General features: G+C 40.0%; 1 protein-coding gene across 2 annotated transcripts in view; it reads right to left on the bottom strand.

Annotated features, from left to right (window-relative positions):
* Positions 1 to 7939, bottom strand: part of SRBD1 (S1 RNA binding domain 1) — a 207301-nt gene extending 199362 nt beyond the window's left edge. The window contains exons 1-2 of one of the 2 annotated variants that reach the window (XM_028104085.2): positions 7889 to 7939; positions 2354 to 2433 (exon numbers count right to left, since the gene is read on the bottom strand). In XM_028104085.2, coding sequence (XP_027959886.2) covers positions 2354 to 2433; positions 7889 to 7939 — 131 coding nt within the window. The remainder of the gene's footprint in view (positions 1 to 2353; positions 2434 to 7888) is intronic. The other variant, XM_028104086.2, reaches the window with a different exon arrangement.
* Positions 7940 to 14296: the final 6357 nt, after the last annotated feature.

Raw genomic sequence — 14296 nt, 5'->3', positions numbered from 1 at the left:
AAAACTAAGGAAACAGAAAACCAGGGTTCTGCTCATACTATCTCCAAACTAGCAGAACAACTTCATTCCAGCAGGAGCGTGGACCCCAGTTTATAGGGCAACAATGCAAAAGTCACATGACAGATACAAAAGGGCTTTCAGGTATCAGAAAGAAAAACATAAGAACAGGAATTATTTTATATGTAAGGCAGTTTTAAGTCATCTCCCACTAACCATACCTGACCTATTACTGGCATCTGGCCGTCACTTCTTACAACACATTCTTCACACCTTCCAGGTCTTTCCAAGGTCTTCACGCCCCTGGTTTTCCTCCTACTTCCCTGGCAGCTTTTCCAGCTTCTCCTTGTCCCTTTGCTTACCGCTCTTCCTCTCCCCAACCTTTCAATATTGGGATACTCTAAGACTCAGTCCTCAGAACTCCTCTAAGCAATCTTACTAGACGACCTTATCTTATTCGATAGTGGAACAGAGAGGAATCTCAATTTTCTATCTCCCTTTCCCACTTGACCTGAGCTCAAGACTTGTATATCTACCTTCATTGGATGCCTCACAATCATCTCAAACTTACCAAGTCCAAAAACAGAACCCTTGACTTTACCACCCTCATACCTGATCCTCTTCCAGTCTTCCCCAAATTCCTGTCTTTCCTTCACACCCCAAATCTAATCCATCCCCATATATGGTCTAGTTTATCTTCAAAATATATCCCAAATTAGACTACTTCTCACCACTTTCACTTCCAGGACCCTAGACTTCTACAGTAATCTCCTTAACTGACCGCTTGCTTCCATTCTTGCTCCCCTACGGTCACCAAGGAATCAGAATGATCTTTTACAAATGTAAACCAGAGCACGTCACATCCCTGCCCCAAGCCTTCCAATGGCTTTCCAACCCACTGTCACCAGCTAGACCCCAAGACCTGACCTTTATTGCCCACCTGCTTTGTTTACATTTTTCCTTAAGCTCTTCTTTTCAGCTTACCTCTTAACTCAGGCAAATGAAACCAGAAACCACCCTTCAGGTGATGGCAACTGCCCTGACAAGACCTCTCACTGGCCCAGACCACTCAGCTCCTTTGAGCTACACCCCTGACTCATGCCTGCGCAGATGGACTTTGGAGCGACCCCTGGAATGACTGGCAATTACCTTTACCTCATCATAATACTAAAATCTCTGCCCAAAGAGGAGGCTCAGCGTCATTTATATGACACTCAATGTATGTATAGGCATGATTCCTTAAGGTGCACGCGCGACCTGATGCCTGCCTCTACACAGATGACAAGGCTTCCCTATCTAAATATTCATCCTAACCATAAACAAAAGGTACCCATTCACTCTCCTTGGAGGCTTTGAAAGCTATTCCCCATGATCTCTTTATTTGCTGCAAATAAAGTTTACTTTGCATGACAACCCCACCTGGTATATCTGTGACTCACCAAGGAGCAAACTCATGTTGCTTCAGTTACACCACTTCAAATAAGACCATAATGCTCTGTCATGGCCTATTAGGTCCTGCCCATTCCCATCTCATTTCCAATCACTCTCTGCCTTGGTGACTTGTCTGGCCACACTGGTCTTACTGTTCCCTGAACACACAAAGCTTGTTCCTGCCATAGGGTCTTCACACTTGCTGCTCCCTCTACTTGGATCTTTACAAGTTATAGTACTTCCAAATTTCATTTAAACCTCTTGCCACATCCTCCAAAAGAACTCTCCCGAATATTATATCCAAGATGTCCCCTGCCCAGAACCACTGACCACGCTCTCCCTTGCCCTGTTTTATGTTCCTTTAGAGTACTTATTACTGCCTAACATTAATCAGTCACTTATTTAACAAATATCTTCAGGGCACAAACACTACAGTGCTCTAAAGCAGAGGTTCTCAACCGGAGACAATTTTGCCCCCATGGGGAATATCTGGCCATGTCTGGAGACATTTTTGATTGTCACAACTGGGGAGATGTGACTGGCATCTAGTTGGTAGAGACCAGGGATGCTGCTAAACATCCTACAATGCAAAGGACAGTCTCCACATCAAAGAATTATCTGATCAGTAGTGCTGAGTTTGGGAAACCCTACTTTGAAGTGATATAAAAAACCCCCTGCTCTCATGGAGCTCATATTCTAGTGTAAGTATCATGTTATATATTTAGTTGGTTACTTTCTCTCTCCTTGTTCAATAGTTTAACACCAACACTGAAACAGCACCTGAGACACAGCATGAGTTCGATAAACATTTGTCTCATGAGAGAAGGAAAAAGATACAAATGACTTTCATTAGTAAGTGACAAAATGCATTCCTCCTTAAAATATACATCATTCTCCTAACCCCATATGAAACCAATATGCTTACAATTCAGACAAGGAAGAGAATTCATCTTTGGATACCACAGTCTGGACCTTTACTTTTGCTCTTCTTGGCAATGATGACATCTGGAAGAAACAGAATATACAATCAGCATGATCTGAATCACTTGAATGACTGATCACTTACGTTGTCTACCAAGTGATGTGCCATTCAAAACTAATGCTCCAATAGCTCTGCTGTTAAAAAGTGCCACAGGAAAAAAAAAATGAGAAGCATTCAAAAGCCTGAACACTGGTTTCCCCTCCCACGCAGCTGCCAACTTTAAGAGCAGCTAACAGCCTTCGAATGGTTTAAAAGCCTGATGAGTATGTACCATCTTTGGAAAAATGTAAGCTCCAACAGGGTGACAATTTTTAGTTTCGTTAGAGTTATATGCTTGCATATACCACAAGTGCTATTAGATGGCTCATCAGTCAGCAAATTATAAAATCCTTTATTAAACTGTAAGAAATATTTCCCCACTTCTTTATCTTCTCACAATATAAAAGAAAGGCCTTTCTATAAAGTTGACAGTCAAATAAATGATGTTGATGGACTGAAGAAGCAGCCAGGTTATTCCTAAAACAAGATAATCCATTCCCTTATAATAAAATTTACAGTATTTAAATAAAACACTTATTTGAAAATAAAAACAAATCACCAATGTCCCCAGAAAATATTTACCAAATTCAAAAGCCTAGTGCTTTAAGAAATTGAGACAAATAACCAGAAGCATCCTATAATATAGGAAGTAAGCAAATTCACTTTAGCTAGTATATTTTATTACCTTAAGAGTATATATCAAACCACAAAAACTACATGAGACTCTGACATGCTTGGAACCATTTAAAAAAGTTTCTAAACCAGTCAGATGTTACAACGCCTCTGGTTCTAACTTCCACTTAGAGGAGAAAGGAATGCCTCACAGAAATACCAAACAGGTTCTCAAAAAACAGAACATGTGCCCTCGGTTCCATAGCTCAATTCCAGGAAGTGTAGCACTATTAGCCAAGAGAGCACTCAGAGTAAAGCGGGAGAACAAAAGGAAAAGGGTCTCCAGGAAGTAGACAAGATAATCTTCCATCTTTTCCTTCACCCCCCTTTGTGACATTTTATGTTTATGCAGGTCATCCTTCCTCAAATAAGTGCTTCTAGATATTGATCATAAAGGAATGGTTAACTTTTGATTTCTGTGTCACATGTACTTTACCAGAATAAAACAAAAATGCAAACGGAGAAAATTAGTGTATGACGGTGTAGCATTTTAAACCAGGGCAGAAATGAATTATTCAATAAGTGGTATTAAGACAACAAGCTACCCCTCTGGAGGAAAACAAGTATTTAAGTCCTACTACGACATCCTGAACAAAAATGTATTCCACACTGACTAATGACTTAAAATGTACAAAATAGGGGCGCCTGGGTGGCTTAGTCATTAAGCATCTGCCTTCGGCTCAGGTCATGATCCCAGGGTCCTGGGATCGAGCCCCACATCGGGCTCCCTGCTCAGCGGGAAGCCTTCTTCTCTGTCTCCCACTTCCCCTCGTTGTGTCCCTCTCTCGCTGTCTCTTTCTTTGTCAAATAAATAAATAAATAATCTTTTAAAAAATAAATAAAAATAAAATGTACAAAATAAACTATAAAAGTACTACAGAAAATAAAGATGATCATTTTCATAATTTGGAGTAGAGGTGGGGGAATAAAAGTTTTCCTAGGCGTAACTCAAAATTTCAAAAGCCAAAAAGACAGATTTCACTACATAAAAATTAAAATTCCAAGTAGGCAGTGGGAGCTTTTCAGAAGCAAACCAATCTGCTTTGCACTATCCTCAAAAAAAACTACAAGAAGCAGTACCTAATACCTTGGAACTATGGATGAAGGGACTAAGGGCTGGTGTAAGCTATCTGAGGCAAAGAAATATCTCTAGAGGCCCCACTCTACTTCATGCTATTAAGCAATTGCCCCAGGAAAACATCTGGAGGTTTATTCACTGAAGAGGATAAAACAGAGTTTCTGCACTAGAGGACAGCAAGTAGAGTTGTGGGCATGGGAACCACACAGACTGAATGCTAAATATATAGAGGACCCCTCCCCCCAGTCCTCTTCTCCCACCAAGCTCCTAGTCAGATCCTTACCTTCCAGGGAGAATGGAAAGACTTCTCTGGACAATCTGACCAGCCCCAAAATAAAAACCTAAACATACTAAGTTTCCCAACAAACAACCCAACCAAATCATCTACTCCCACCACCCCATTCTACAATATACCTGAATTCAGAACATTCCCTTACAGACCACCATGCACCAGTTCTCACTCCATACTTCATCCCTAATAGAAATGGGTTTACAAATAGGAGTAGACAAACCCTTGGCAGTCTCATAAAATTTTGATTACCCATTAAAGAAAACTTCCCTGAAACAAGTATTTCCAAATGCCCCTTAACTAGGCACCCGGGAAGCAATGTTACCATTGAAAGATGAGTAAGATGTAAACTTGTCTTTTGACAAGCAGAAAAATAATGAGTTTGAAAAGGGAGGTGGGGGGGGGGGTGCCGAGGTGGCTCAGTCAGTTCAGCTTCAGACTCTGATTTCGGCTCAGGTCATGATCTCAGGGTTGTGAGATCCAGCCCTGTAGCAGGCTCTGCACTGGGTGTGGAGCCTGCTTAAGATTCTCTCTCTCCCTCTCCTGCTGCCTCTCCCCTCCCCTCATACATGTGCATGGGCGTGCTTTCTCTAAAAAAAGAAAAGGGAGGTGGGAAAAGAGAATATGCATGAGCACATAGGTCAATATGCATGGGAGAAGAGAATATGCATGAGCACATAGGTCAATCGGCTTTAGAAAGAGTATATACAGAAACTAAGGACCTAGAAATTATTTCTTAAAAACTGCCTATGCCAGGTATATCCCAAGAATATTCATATTCCAGTTTAAAAACCAATGTTTGTGGGAGAAGTTTCTCCATCCCCACTCCTCCCATGTCCCCTTTCTTTATATCATAGGATTTGTTAGATTAACAAAATTCCATCCATTTCCATGGTTTTAAATATCTGTATCACCTACTTAATAACAATCTGAATATCTCCATTCCAATCTTGCCAAAGATACAGATTTACATAATAAACTATCCATACTGCCTATGAAACTGTGCAGATGCCTCAAAGTTACCTAAAATGTAACATACCCACAATGAAATCTTGATAACCATTTCTTGTTTTAAAACCCATTCCTACTCCAGTCTTTCTCATCTCAGTAAATGACACCAACATCCACCTAAATGGATGGCTGAGCCAGAACCTTAGAAAATTTTTAACAGCTTCAGTGAGCTATAATAGATATACAATAAATTGTACATGCTTGAAGTGTACAAACTTGGTAAGTTCTGGCATATGTATACACATCTCCACAACCAAAATACTGAATACGTCTATCATCCTCTAAAGTTTCATTTGCTAAGCCAAAGCCTTGCAAATCTTTTTTTCTGTCACCTCCCACAACCAGTCTACTAGTAAATAACATAAATTCTTCCACCAAAATATAGGTTAGGGGCGCCTGGGTGGCTCAGTTGGTTAAGCGACTGCCTTTGGCTCAGGTCATGATCCCAGGGTCCTGGGATAGAGCCCCACATCGGGCTCCCTGCTCGGCTGGAAGCCTGCTTCTCCCTCTCCCACTCCCCCTGTTTGTGATCCCTCTTATGCTGTCTCTCTCTGTCAATTAAATAAATAAATAAAATCTTTAAAAAAAATAGGTTAAATTTCTATGATCTCCAGTGAGTCTTTAGTCCACAGTATCTCTTATCTAGACTATTATAATAGCCTCTACTGGCTTCCCTGCTTCCCCTTTTGCCTCTACTACCCATTTTCCATATATCAACCCAAAAGACCATTTAGAAAATAAAAACCATTCAGTGGCTTTCCACTCCATTATCCACTTAGAAGCAAATCATATTTTTTACCACGGCCTTCTAAAATGCCGCCTTCGCCTACCTTTCTAACCACATTTACCCTGTGCTGCAGCTCTTCAGCCACAGTCACATTGTTTCAGTCACTGTAACAAGCATGATTCTTTGCCTTCGCAGGTTCACTCTGCCTGGAACACTATTCTCCCTGCTCATCAATAGCCTGGCTCCTTCTCATCTCTTATAGCTCAGCATTTCAGGCCTAAAATGGGTTTTTTTAAAAAAATGAAATTAAAGGAATTAAATTCCTTTTTTTAATTTAATTCCTTCATACAGTACTATATAATTTAGTACTTATTTAATTCCTTCATACAGTACTATATAAAGCAAAATCTATAATTATCCTTGTTCATTGTCTGCATCCTCCATGTTTACTGCATGACAGTAAACACCATGAAGAAACCACATTTGCCTTACTCACTTCTGCATAACACAGAGCTTAGCACTTAATAGCTGTTAATAACTATTTATTAAATGAACGTAAGAATATATGCAACATGGTCTCTATAGAAGAGTATACATTTTCCCCCATCACTATTAGGCAATAGCAGACAAGGCACTCATTATTATTATTATTATTATTTTAAAGTGATGAAATAGAAGAACATTCCTATTCTTAGTGGCTTGAGATTTTTCATTTTCAAAGTTGTCTTTTCTCTGTGGACACATGAGCATATTCAAAATCAGTTGCTGTGATATTACTAAGGGAGGAGGCACTAAACTAGGGCAAGTAAAAATCAAGGGAAGGGGGGGATGAAGAAAACCTGCAGACACAAATATTACATTAAAATTGGGAAAACCACAATTAGAAATCTTAAGAGCAGAAGGGAACACCTTTTTAAGAGGCACCTAAAGAAGTTTCCCTGAGTACAAAATGAAGTGCTTGGAATGTCAGCAAAGATCCCTCCATAATAAAAATAAAGAAATACACCTGGAAAGAGCCTGAGAAATCAGATAGTCTTTTTTTTTTAATCTCAGAAGCCTGAAATCCAGTGAAGTGAAATGGTTTACTCAAAGGGAAAACCTATGTTCTAGTTATGTAGCTAGAACCCAGAGCCCCAAACAGCAAGACTAGGCTTGTTTCCCATTCCACAAACATATTAATAACATTCTGGCGCGTGGGAGGTTCGAGGAAAGTTGCCTAGAGTTCCCATTCCTTCATTCCTTTCCTCAAGAGTTACTGAGCGCCTCCTATATGCCAGACACACTGCTGAGGATGCTGTGGATGCAGTCAAGGCCATGATGTGCTAGTTGAAAAGGGTGCTTCCTCCCCCATCTTTGATAACTTGAGGTATACAGATAATCTAGGTTTGCCTGGGTTTTCCCATGTCTACCCCTACGCGCTAAGAGCTGCAATTTGAGAAGACGCGCCAGGTGACACGCGGCAGCTAGGAGGGGTTTTCCGGGTGTAGGTTGGAAGATACAGACCGCAGACTGTAAAATGTAATGAAACTTCTCACTTTAAAAAGGGATGTTATTTCCCAAATGAGCGCTCCGAACTTTTTAAATGGCCCCAAAATACCGGAGCCCGGGAGCCGGGCTCACGCGAGCCCTCAGGAACACCGCCAAGGCGGACGCTCAGCTCACCTTCCCGCCCGGCGAGTCAGAAGGCCCGGGATTCTGTGTGTATGACCGCATCTTCCGGTTCCCGCCGGAAGTTTTTCAAACGCCGGAAGTCCCGCCTCGCTTCTCCCTCACTCGCCGCAGAGGCGCGGGGCTACCGGAGCGGGATGGAGCGGAGCCGGACGGAGGCGGGGCTAGAGCGAGGATCCCGTGGGAGCGCTGAGGTGGGGCCCTGCTCCGGGGACCGGGGGCGAGCTTTCTCTCCCCGGATCCGGGTGGAGGTGGGGCCGGCGGTGCCACGAGCTCGGACCCGCCTCTCTCTTCTTTCTCTTGACCCACTGTACTCTCTTCGCATCCAGCGTCTTTTAAATTCAGTCAAGAATATTTTCATTACCTTATTTGTAATTGGCAGTAGAAAAATGAGAAAAAAGTTTTATTCTTTCTAAACTCAATTTTGGTTATCGTTAATGAACTTCCCTCAGGGTGTTTTAAGCGTATTTTTAGCATGTTTCATTATTTCCTAAGCCCCGACATAAGGATTTTTGCTCTAGTCTATGAAAATACCCAAATCTTGCCTCTTCTGAGAAGCCCTCACACATCCGAGGTGCATGCTACCTCAATGGAAGAGTTTAACCCTAGAGTCATCGTTGTCTTACTACAGTCTCTGAGGCAGCTTGTACTGCCAAGTACATCGATTTGGAAACCTGGTTCTCTTAAAAACTTAACTAGTACACTTGGGCAAATCCCCTTATGTCTTTGAACTTGTTTTCACCCCCTCCCTTCCATCTTACCCCATACCTGATAAGGTACCCCCTTACATATTGGGAGTAAATACTCTACTCACAGAATTAATTTACTCAAGGTAATCGCAGCTCGAGCTACCTCACCTTGGGCAAGAATGAGAAAACCCTGCCCCATTTCATTTTCAGATTTTTGGAAAGTGCTGTGACTTGAGTCCTAACAACCCAAGTGTCCTAGGTGAGCCTTGTTCCTAATCCAGCATTTCCATTCCCCTTCCCGCAAAGCACAAAAGTAGCTCCTGCTTTTTATTTTGATGACTCCAAAGTATCTTAACCCCACTTGTACTCCCTAAGCTCCACTTTTTTTTTTTCACTAACCCAAGTTAAAAGCTATAAAGGCCTCTCCAGCAATTCTTTACCTTTTCCTTGAATATATTTTCTCAAAAATCAGTATTCAGTAGAAATGAAAAATGACTTGTTTTTTGGTGATGTGTTTTTTTGCCAAATACACCAAACCCTAAACTCACAAAAACAGACAAAAAAATTAGACTGAAAAATTAGGGAAATAAGTCTGTTGGTAGTCTAGATTCAAATTTAGCAGATCAAAACCCTATGGATTTGGGATGCCTTGCTGGCTCAGTTAGTAGAACATGTGACTCTTGATCTTGGGGTTGTAAGTGTGAACCCCATATTAGGCATAAAGTTTACTTAAAAAAATTTTTTTTATATTTAATGAAATAACAAACGGATTTGTTTTAGAAGATTCTGTAGAGCAGCTTCCCATGCTAATGACTCATTTCCATGTGAGTACTGAAAGACCAAGCAAGACATTGAAATGTCTTATGAGTGGGCTTTGCTACAGATTCACCCAAAGTGAAAATAAATTTTACTGGATAACGTTTGAGACAGGAAGAGAACAAGATTCTTTTTTGAACAAGTCTGTTCAGCTATATCTAAGCTTCTTGGTGAGTAAGGATCAGTTTCTGAGATTGTTCAGAGGTTGGTGTTTTGTTTTTTTTTTTCCTTCTTAATTTGTAGTCTAATGTTGCCTTTTGAAATGGTTCCAGAAGGTTTGGAACTGTCTGCTATAATCACAGGCTGCTCTGTAATTTCTAGTTCTGAAAATACTAGAGAAACACATTACAGTTCAGGATTATAGAAAGGGAAACCAGGTCATAATAATCAACAATAATAATTTACTCTTTACTATTCACCTACTTTTGATGTTGAATTATCCTATAGAGGTTTAAGGTAAGGGATAATAAGGATTAAGGTAAACCAATATTTTACAAAATCTTTTGACATAATTTCTGCCCTGGAGGAATTTACAAACAAGCTGGAAACTACATATAGTCACAAGAGGTGGAGATCCATATAAGACAGTCTAGAATCAGGATTAGTTTATATATCAAAGTAGCCACAGTATAAAGTAAGGGCAAGGATAGGGATTAAGCAGCATTGTGTTGGATCTTGACTCCTCCATCAGGGATATTTGCCTTTCAACTGGGGAAGAAAAAATTATTAAACAAAAGTAAATAACCTATAAGGTTTTAGACATCAGACATCTGGGAAAAATAAAAGCTGGGGCGGAGTCCTCTAAAATTAATGCAGGTGGCGATGTATTCCAAAGACAAGACTGTCCAGAAAACATTTCTGTGTTGGAATTTTGTAAGACAGTCACTCCCACTAAAATCTGTCAAAGGAAATTTATAATCACTAAATATAAAGCAGGCCCCACCACAAAAACTGCCTTTTCTCTCTAGGACCTTGCCCAATCTATTGTTTACTTTTGGATCTTAAGTGCTGAATTTCAAAAAGTTCATGGCTTTAGCCTGGAGTAATCTAGACTCTTACCTGAGACTTATGCAATAGGGTTTGTGAGTAATGAAACATGTTTTGGATTTGCTTGCAGGTTATTTTATTGCTGTAAAACATACAGCTATTCATATGGTATTCATTGGTATGTTATCACTTGCATGTTATTGTCTGTGTTTTCAAGTTCTTTCCCTATGGGGTCTGTCTCCCCAGGGACACTGTAATAATGGTAATGACTTCTAGTCATGGATCATCTACTTTGTGTCAGGCACTAAGTTAAAGCTTTTACATGTATGTGTATTTAACTCACATAGTAGCTCAATGAGATGTTACTATTATTCTGTTTTTATAAATGAGAGGACCAGCCAAAGTCATATCAGCTATTAAATTGCAGATCTGGATTTAAACCTAGTACTCTTTTTTTTTAAGATTTATTTATTTATTTGAGAGAGAGAGAGAAAGACAGGGGAGGGGCAGAGGGAGAGGGAAAGAAAGAATCCTCAAGCTGACTCCCCTCTAAACTCGGAACCCGACGTGGGGCTCAATCCCAGGACCACATGATCATGACCTGAGCTGAAACCAAGAGTCTGTCATTCAACTGACTGAGCCACCCAGGCACCCTTAAACCCAGTACTCTTTTTTTTTTTCTTAAGATTTTATTTATTTATTTGACAGAGAGAGCACAAGCAGGGGGAGCAGCAGAGGGAGAAGGAGAAGCAGGCTCCTCACTGAGCAGGGAGTCTGACACAGGGCTCTGTCCCAGGACTTTGGGATCATGACCTGAGCTGAAGGCAGATGCTTAACCAACTGAGCCACCCAGGCACCCCTAAACCCAGTACTCTTAAAGACATCCATATACCACCAACTCAAAGCAAAGATCTTTCCTTTTTCCACTGTGTTGGCCAGTGCAAGACTGAATCTTTTAGATGCTCAGGAACTGTTAAATCTCTGAATAGACATAATAATGCCCTTCTCCCCCTTGACTTCAAACTAATCAAAGTTCCATGGGAACAAAAATTCTAACTATAGATGCACTATATTTTGCACCCACTAAATTGTAAGGTACTTGGATCTAAGTCTTAGAACTAAGTCTTAGTCATTTTGGTCTCCCCTTCACAACTTCTCCCTCCACCCACAAAGTGCCTAATAATCTTGACAAATAATAGGTACTTAATAAAATTGTAGACTAACTTGTGGCCCAAAGAATGTGCCTGGAGTAAAAAAAAAAAATCCTTTCTCATACTATGAAAGTAATCTAAAGCTCCTGCCGTGGTGGGTTACCATTTAAAAACTCAAGTGTACTTTTGGAAGCTCAAACTTTTTGTCCCTAGAGTCAATCACCTAGCAAAGGTAGAGGAGTCTGTTTCAGATTAGAGAATGTACAAATTGAAACTAAGCCCTATTTTATGAATTTGCATATTAGCCTCGCCCATCCACTTTCCCACTCTTAGAAGCTCTCATTCCTAACACTGAAACTCATTGGCTTCAGAGAGCTTCTCTCAATAATTCAGCCAGGAACTTAGAGATTTCCTGCAAAATATAAGAGGTTGGTAAACAGAGAGGGGACTCCCTCTGTTTTCCTAATAAGAAACTGTGTTAAGTGAGCTAGACCAGGCTGATAGTTGGGTTGCCAAACTTGGCCTTCTCTATTATTTTTTCAGTCTGACTGGGAGCAGCAGCCTAATTCCAAAGTGCTTCTCTAGTGCTGAGGACATTGTTCTAGCCCAGAGTTTTTAAAGTCCTGGGACAGACTAGTGTCTTAAACAACCTGAGATCTAAGCATAGAAGCCCCACAGGGTTCATTAGGATCCTAATGATGGCATGGCTGGTTGGATTGCAGGGAAGGGATGAAAGGCAGCATAGTGGGGCCAAATTTATTTTGTTCCTCACCACAGGGAGCCCTGTCTGGAGACTGTACATCAGAACTAGGTTTTGTTTCTAACACCTTTGGTCTATCTTACAGCTTAATAAGCTGGAACTATCCTGCAAAGTGCTTGCTAGAAGCACTCATCCAGAACGCCTACAGAGTTCTAATACTGGAAGCTTCACACACTAACTGGAATTCAAATTCAGAAAAGCATTGTGTGTCAGATCAGTTTATGTCCAAGTTTGCCCTTTTTTTTTAATCAGAGTTTTGATATAATTTACACAGAGTAAAACTCAACTCTTTTATTCTGACAAACACACACAGTCATGTAACCACCACCACAATCAAGATATAAAACATTTCCATTGCCTAAAAAAAAAAAAAATGCCACTTTGTAGTCAGTCTCCTCCCCCATGCCCAGCCCCTGCAACCACTCATCTGTTTTCTGTCTTAATAATTTTACCTTTTCCAGATTGTCATATAAATGGAATCATACAGTAAGTAGCCATTTGAGTCTGGTTTCTTTCACTTAGGATAACACATTTGAGATTAATCCATGTTATTATATGTATCAATAGGTTTTTTTTTTTCTTTTTATTGCCAGTTAGCAGTCCATTGTGAATGTACTGACGTTTACTTATCCTTTCAGTAGTTGATGGACAGGGGGCACCTGGGTGGCTCAGTCGTTAAGCGTCGGCCTTCGGCTCAGGTCATGATCCCAGCGTCCTGGGATCGAGCCCTCATCAGGCTCCCTGCTCAGTGGGAAGCCTGCTTCTCCCTCTCCCACTCCCCCTGCTTGTGTTCCCTCTCCTGCTGTATCTGTCAAGTAAATAAAATCTTAAAAAAAAAAATAAAAAGTAAAAAAAATAGTTGATGGACATACAGTTTTTTCCATTTTTTGGCTATCATTAATAATGCTGCTATGAACATTCATGTACAAATTTTTTTATGTGAGCGTATATTTTAATTTATCTTGGGTAGATAAATAACCAAGGAACAGGATTGTTGGGTCATATGGTAAGTGAGTGTTTAGTTTTATGAGACTAGTAAATTGTCTTCCAAAGTAGCTATACCATTTTGCATTCCTACCAGTAATGCATGAGAGTTACAGTTGCTCCACACCCTTGCTAGGACTTGATATTGTCAAGTCTGTTTCTTTCTTTCTTTCTACCCTTTAATAGGTGTGTAGGAGTATCTCATTAGAGTTTTAATTTGCATTTTCTTAATGACTAATGATATTTATTACTAATGTGTTTATTTGCCACCCATATATCTTCTTTGGTGAAGTATCTGTTAAAATATTTTGACAATTTTTAATTGGATTTTTTGATTTGTGAATCATGAGAGTTCTTTATATACTGTGCATACTAGTCCTTTATCAAGTATGACACTTGGCTTTAAGAGTTGTAAGTTATCACAGGCAGTTGCCAGCATAATAGCACACAGAAAAATGAATTCTTCTCTGACCACAAAGAAAACTCTGCCACAGCCAAGTGTTTTTCAAGAGGCTAGCTAAAAGATGATATCAAAACCACCATCATTTTTACATACATGAATTTTTCTGAAACCAACATTACCGCAGACAGAAAACATTCTTTGTAGAAAAATGACCTAATTTCACAGTGAAAGATATCACTCTAAAAGAATGCTTTAAAATTGAGAAGGTGGTACCCACAAGCTTTTGCAAACAATGTGGAAAGTTAGTTAAGCCATAGTGTTCATCCAACATAACTGGGTATTTTATTTAGACTGGACCATGGTCTGAATATAAGAAATATATAAGAATATAAGAAATATATAAGAATATAAGAAAATATATAGTTTACCAAGAAACTTTTAGCAGAAGTAGGTATTGCATATATAAGGGCCTTTGATAACTTTCTGCCATGAGCTTTTGTCAGGAGAACCAGGTCTATAATTCCTATAACTTTCAGGTGTGTTTCTAGAAATTATTAGCTAGTGTTTCCCAAATTTTAATGCACATAAGAATCACCAGTAGAGATCCTTTTA

Source organism: Eumetopias jubatus, unplaced genomic scaffold (genome assembly GCF_037043125.1).
Source record: "Eumetopias jubatus isolate StellerSeaLion01/CBP00866 unplaced genomic scaffold, mEumJub1_p1.0 scaffold_9, whole genome shotgun sequence".
Lineage (NCBI taxonomy): Eukaryota > Metazoa > Chordata > Mammalia > Carnivora > Otariidae > Eumetopias > Eumetopias jubatus.
This window is presented reverse-complemented; position numbering and strand designations above follow the sequence as displayed.